This window comes from Euphorbia lathyris, chromosome 8 (genome assembly GCF_963576675.1).
Source record: "Euphorbia lathyris chromosome 8, ddEupLath1.1, whole genome shotgun sequence".
Classification (NCBI taxonomy): Eukaryota; Viridiplantae; Streptophyta; class Magnoliopsida; order Malpighiales; family Euphorbiaceae; genus Euphorbia; species Euphorbia lathyris.
Genome location: NC_088917.1, coordinates 9,754,913 through 9,761,672, shown reverse-complemented (window position 1 = coordinate 9,761,672; position 6,760 = coordinate 9,754,913). Strand labels below are relative to the sequence as shown.

General features: G+C 36.5%; 1 protein-coding gene and 1 long non-coding RNA gene across 2 annotated transcripts; one reads left to right on the top strand and one right to left on the bottom strand.

Annotated features, from left to right (window-relative positions):
* The first annotated feature begins 771 nt into the window (after nucleotides 1-771).
* LOC136202325 (uncharacterized) lies at nucleotides 772-2,303 on the top strand. Its single transcript, XR_010674406.1, has 3 exons — nucleotides 772-877; nucleotides 1,795-1,937; nucleotides 2,029-2,303. It is a non-coding gene; the product is annotated as an uncharacterized lncRNA (long non-coding RNA).
* Nucleotides 2,304-5,211: 2,908 nt separating this feature from the next.
* Nucleotides 5,212-5,888, bottom strand: LOC136202368 (uncharacterized). Its single transcript, XM_065992938.1, has 2 exons — nucleotides 5,753-5,888; nucleotides 5,212-5,555 (listed from the first exon to the last, which is right to left on the bottom strand). The coding sequence occupies exons 1-2, from the start codon at nucleotides 5,855-5,857 to the stop codon at nucleotides 5,304-5,306; spliced, it is 357 nt and encodes a 118-aa protein (XP_065849010.1). The 5' UTR covers nucleotides 5,858-5,888; the 3' UTR covers nucleotides 5,212-5,303.
* Between the last annotated feature and the right edge of the window lie 872 nt (nucleotides 5,889-6,760).

The window sequence follows — 6,760 nt, the reverse complement described above, 5'->3', positions numbered from 1 at the left end:
TGTGATTAACATGGATTAATGGGGTAATCACTCATTCCATCATTTGAAGGAATCACAATCCCATTCCACACCTAAATTAATTAAACAAACATTAGGAATTGGAATTTCTCATTTCCATTCCCATTCCCATTCCATACTACTTTTTAACTCAACCAAACACTCCCTAAATTACTAAAATTACCAACTTGAATTCATATCATTTATTCCTTTTTTCTTGGTTATTTGAATTATACATTCAGTGAATTAGTTATACTTAAAAAGAAAGAAATCTGGCACACCTCACATTCAAATTAATCTTACCAAAAAAGCTCTCCAGACTTTTGTATAAACAATGGAGTTTTCCATTTTGTTGAGGAACACAAACACAATGTCTACATCTCTTCTCCCTGAACCCTGTTTCTTCCAGCCACTCCTTCCTGGTTTTCAGGATGATTTTGTAAGCCAAAGTCACTATCATTTTAATTTTGTTCTAAATTTATTGGTTTCGGGGTAGTTTTTCTGTTCTTCTTTTTGCTGTTTCTGTTTTCCTTTTTCCTTTGCTGTTTTTTTCTTCTTCTTTTTCCTTTCCTGTTTATTATCATCATCTAGATAAAATCATTTTAATTTTGTTCTAAATTTATTGCTGGTTTTCAGGATGATTTTGACGGTAAGAAGGAGAAGGAGACGGAGACGGAGACGGAGACGGAGAAGGAATATGTAGATGCTCCTCCTCAGAATCTTTCAACTACAATATTTGACCTACAACGTTCTGAAGTGGGAAAAGTAGCAGCAAAACATTCTGGATCCTGTGGCTGTAAGATGTCAGCATCAATTGTTCCGTTCCGAACCACAGTAGAAAATTTGCGGTTTGACCGGTTTTGTTTTGTGAAATTTGCATGTAAGTTAATTTTTCGATTAAATAATACTCGTGGTTTAGTTAATTTGCAAAGTAGACCTTGTAATTTGTAAATTTAGTGTTTTTTAATAGTTTCAAATCATTCCTTTTTCGGGTAAACAGTCACAATGATAATTTTTGCCGGAATGTCTGAGTTTGTAAAATGTACAAAGTATAAAATCTTGGTCTATTTTTATAGATTTCAATAAGTTTTATAACAAATAACACATTAAATATATAAATTTTTGTGATTTTGAGAGTGTTTATTTTTCTTTTGTTAGAGATTATTTGTTCCAAATAAGCAATTTGAGTAAATTGTTCCAAATAATAAAATAGGATAAGGTACCAAAATAGGTCTATGGGGAAGTATCAATTTAGGCTCCACCTATAAAATAGCATCAATATAGGTTTAATGTTTAAAAAAGAGTACCAATTTATAAAGTGTCACGTTCCGTTATCAATGTCTAAATTGGTACTCTTTTTTAAACATTAAACGGGTAAATTTTACACATGGTATACAACCTTTGCTCTAAATCACACTTTGGTGTACAACCTTCAAAATGTCACACTAATATACACGAACTTAGGGGTGACCTCACACTATGATGTACAGCCGGTGAGAATGACCGGTCAACGCCAGTCAACCCGCCACGTCACCCAAATCCCACTAATTCGAATTAAAAATGTGGGCCCCCTAGATGTGTAATGTCTAAAATACCCTCATTTGGTTTTCCCTCCTAATTAATCACATACCCATTCCCAATACACGTCCCTTCGTTCCCTGTCCTTAATCATCAGATTCATTTCTTCTCTTCTCTCTCTCCATGACTGATCTTTCTTCTTCCTTCTCTTCGACATTGGCAAATTATTTGGGTTGCAGAGGAAGATTTTAAAAAACCCTAACCTTGAAAACGTAACAGTGTTCGTGATGTCTTCAACCACGCATAGCATCAATCGATTTGGGAGCGGAAGGATCTGCCACTGCAGAATTGAAGCTCCTCTGAAAACTTCATGGAGCGATTCAAATCCAGGAAGGAGATACTTTAACTGTATCAATTTTGGGGTAAGAATCTATAACCTCTTCTCTTCATCTCATACTCTGACTTCTTTATGAATTTTAACCTAGTTTATGGTATTCATCGCATACTCGACAGAAAGCCAATGCTTGCAACTTCTTCGAGTGGATGGACCCAGTAATGGATGGTAGGGCAAAATCGGTGATTATTGGATTACTGAGGAAGCTAGACAGGATTGAGAACGAATGCAGCAGAGTGAAACATGAATTAGAGAAGGAAAGATGTCGTGATGTTGATTTTCAAGAGAATAGAGAGCTGGTGATTGATATAGAAAGAAATAGGGGAAGGCACTGCAGCAAATGGATAGGGATTATGGTTTCTGTAATGGTTGCTCTGTTTATGTTGTTTTTTATGGGTTGATTTGTGCTAAAGAAAAAACAGAGGATTTCTGTGTTAAACACATTATGGATTGTAATGGTCATATTTATGTTAACTAAATGCCTTTATGCTAAATACACTGTGTTAAATTCTTTGTGTTCAATTCATTTTTAGTGTGTTTTTTGTGCTTTGATTGGGACACATAATGCAAAAAAGACATATTTAACGAAAACATAAGGTATTTAGTTATGATGTTGCTGATGTTGCTGGCCTTTCAGAAGTAGTAGTTCCAGGTGGTGATGTTGCTTGCCTAGGAGTTGTCCTGGCTCTCTTAGACTACAAGAAACATATATGAAGAATAGTTAGGTACATATCACATATGTAGAATATTTAGGGACATTCTCAACCCCTTGTACAAGATCATCATCATCCTGCTCCAACACGTAGTCATCATCAACAAACTCATCGTCATCTTCTTGTCCTGCATTTGCATTTTGCTCACCACTAGCTACATGGTCAACCGTTTCAGTAGCACCAGCATCATTGTGCCCATTTTCATCACCCCTTACAGTTTGGTCCCTTCATCTTCCTGGTCATCTTCCTCATCATTCGGGGCATCATCTACACCAGCATAATCAAACGTTTCAGCTATAGCTTCCTCATGTGGAATTTGATCTGTTTGTTTGCCACCACATGAAACAGGAGCTGATTGTTCACCATTGCCAATCTTAGTTGCTTGACCCCCATCAGCAATAGGACTTGATTGATCACCACCACCAGTAATAGGAGCTGTTTCATCACCGTCATTAGAATCCTTATTGTACTCAAGCAACAACAACTTCCTTCCACTATGCTCTATGATCCCCTGTTTAGGTAAATGAACATCTTCATCAATCTCTTCTATTATAACCGAGCTTGGTATATACTCAAACCCGTCTTCGTCTTCGTCTTCGTCTTCGTCTTCTGATCCAGGTTCATCAAAGGTAACAATGTCATCTACAGTCACCTCCTTCACATAAATGTGAATCTCCCCACACTCAACACCAGCCAGAGCCATCTCGTAACAATCATCATCCGATCTCAAATGTTTTAGCCCATCCTCCCATGGCGTGTCGTAACACTTCCAATAATATTGATAAACACCTGTGCATTCCAAACTGACCAATTTGGCAGCAATGCCCACCAAGGACAAAGTATCCCAGTGACAAAATTCCCAGTTGAATGCGTCACCCCCTACATATCCATGCTTTGTCCATCTACCTTCATAATACAGTAAGATATCAAAATATCCATCTTCAGGATCTACAGAAAGTCAAAATCAATAAACACAAACATCAAATAAGCCATAAAGCAATAAACCCAATCATCAAATAAGCCATAAAGCAATAAACCCAATCATCAAATAAACAAATAAACCAACAAACCAAACCAGGGTAAATTTCACACATGGTATACAACATTTGCTCTAAATCACGCTTTACCCAACCAAACCATACAAAAAATGAGCTTAGCTTAATAAATAACACTTAATAAATACACTTACAGGGCTTTGCCATTGCGGATTCTTTTTTAAAGCGGTGGTGGTCCAGTGTACTACGCTTCCATACGGAGTCGGTTGCACTGAATGACAAAAATCATAAGTATCAGTTGAAATTATTTAAACAACAACAAAAGAGCTTTCTTCATAGAGCTTTTAAACATCATTAACAGAGATTTCAGACGAAAAAAAAACGATATTTCTTCATACATTTAAACTGAAAAAACGAGCATTAAAATGACGAAAATAACGATCATGAACACGAAGGAAAAAACGATCATTAAAACGACGAAAAAAACCCTTTTTAAACAACAATCAAAAACCTCAATCAATATGACTTTTAATGGTGAGAGAAAGCAAAAATACGAGCTACCCAGTTATCCGTTTAAACAACGAGCAAAAATACGAACTTTATTCGAAACGAGCAAAAATACGAACTTCATGCGAAACAGAGTTATTATGAAGAGCAAACACGAGCTACCCAGTTATCCTTTTAAACAACGAGCAAAAATACGAACTTTATTCGAAAAAAGTAGTGAACTTACCTCTGCCTTATTCGAAGAGGGGATAGATGAAGTTCTCCTTGTCTTGCGATTAACACCGTTCTTGCGATCACTTCTTCTTGTATTGCGATATGGGTTTCGAATTGTTTACGGAGCAAGAACTGTAAAACCTAGGGTTTGTAGTGGAAGTGGAACCTTCAAAATCGAAAGAGATAGAGAGAGACGGAAAGCTTTTGATTTCGAACAAATGGAGAAATGATGGATAGCCAGAACGTTTTTTCTGTTTAAAAGTTGATCAGAAAACGAAGGGACGTGTATTGGGAATGGGTATGTGATTAATTAGGAGGGAAAACCAAATGAGGGTATTTTAGACATTACACATCTAGGGGGCCCACCTTTTTAATTCGAATTAGTGGGATTTGGGTGACGTGGCGGGTTGACTGGCGTTGACCGGTCATTCTCACCGGCTATACACCACAGTGTGAGGTCACCCCTAAGTTCGTGTATATTAGTGTGACATTTTGAAGGTTGTACACCAAAGTGTGATTTAGAGCAAAGGTTGTATACCATGTGTGAAATTTACCCAACATTAAACCTATATTGATGCTATTTTATAGGTGGAGCCTAAATTGATACTTCCCCATAGACCTATTTTGGTACCTTATCCTATTTTATTATTTGGAACAAATTACTCAAGTTGCTTATTTGGAACAAATAATCCCTAACATAGGAAAAATAAACACTCTCAAAATCACAAAAATTAATATATTTAATGTGTTATTTGTTATAAAACTTATTGAAATCTATAAAAATAGACCAAGATTTTATACTTTGTACATTTTACAAACTCGGACATTCCGGCAAAAATTATCATTGTGACTGTTTACCGAAAAAGGAATGATTTGAAACTATTAAAAAATACTAAATTTACAAATTACAAGGTCTACTTTGCAAATTAACTAAACCACGAGTATTATTTAATCGAAAAATTAACTTCATGCAAATTTCACAAAACAAAACCGGTCAAACCGCAAATTTTCTACTGTGGTCCGGAACGGAACAATTGATGCTGACATCTTACAGCCACAGGATCCAGAATGTTTTGCTGCTACTTTTCCCACTTCAGAACGTTGTAGGTCAAATATTGTAGTTGAAAGATTCTGAGGAGGAGCATCTACATATTCCTTCTCCGTTTCCGTCTCCTTCTCCTTCTCCTTCTCCTTCTCCATCTTACCGTCAAAATCATCCTGAAAACCAGCAATAAATTTAGAACGAAATTAAAATGATTTTATCTGGATGATGATAATAAACAGGAAAGGAAAAAGAAGAAGGGAAAAACAGCAAAGGAAAAAGGAAAACAGAAACAGCAAAAAGAAGAACAGAAAAACTACCCCGGAACCAATAAATTTAGAACAAAATTAAAATGATAGTGACTTTGGCTTACAAAATCATCCTGAAAACCAGGAAGGAGTGGCTGGAAGAAACAGGGTTCAGGGAGAAGAGATGTAGACATTGTGTTTGTGTTCCTCAACAAAATGGAAAACTCCATTGTTTATACAAAAGTCTGGAGAGCTTTTTTGGTAAGATTAATTTGAATGTGAGGTGTGCCAGATTTCTTTCTTTTTAAGTATAACTAATTCACTAAATGTATAATTCAAATAACCAAGAAAAAAGGAATAAATGATATGAATTCAAGTTGGTAATTTTAGTAATTTAGGGAGTGTTTGGTTGAGTTAAAAAGTAGTATGGAATGGGAATGGGAATGAAAATGAGAAATTCCAATTCCTAATGTTTGTTTAATTAATTTAGGTGTGGAATGGGATTGTGATTCCTTCAAATGATGGAATGAGTGATTACCCCATTAATCCATGTTAATCACAATTGATTCCCCTGGAATCAAATTCATTGGCAGTTATTTCTCACCTCCACTTCCCTCTACGTTTTCTTTCTTTATATATATTTTTTCTTTTTATTTGATAAACCACATTGTTATATGGTACGGAGTGTTGGGCAGTGAAACACTGCCACATCCATAAGATGTCGGTGGCGGAGATGCGTATGTTGAGATGGATGTGTGGTCACACGAGAAAGGACCGGGTGCGTAATGAAATAATTAGGACAAAAGTAGGGGTCACATCTATTGAGAATAAAATGAGAGAAAACTGACTAAGGTGGTTTGGCCATGTGAGACGTAGAGCGCTTGATGCGCCGGTTAGGAGAACCGAAGAGTGGCAAAGGGATGTAGTGGTGAGGGGTAGGGGAAGACCTAAGCAAACTTGGAGGAGGGTGATCGAGAGTGATATGAGTTTATTGGGAATTGAGGAAAATATGGTAGTGGATAGGACGGAGTGGAGGGAGCGAATCTGTGTCGCTGACACGACTTGATTTTCACGGTTTTATATGATGGTTCATGTTAGCCGACCCCGAATCATTTCGGGACTAAGGCTTTGTT

Coding starts and splice junctions, on each gene's coding strand:
- LOC136202368 (XM_065992938.1), bottom strand. CDS start 5,857: ATGGAGTTTTCCATTTTGTTGAGGAACACAAACACAATGTCTACATCT. Junction 5,556..5,752: donor CTGGTTTTCAGGATGATTTT/GTAAGCCAAAGT, acceptor GCTGGTTTTCAG/GATGATTTTGACGGTAAGAT.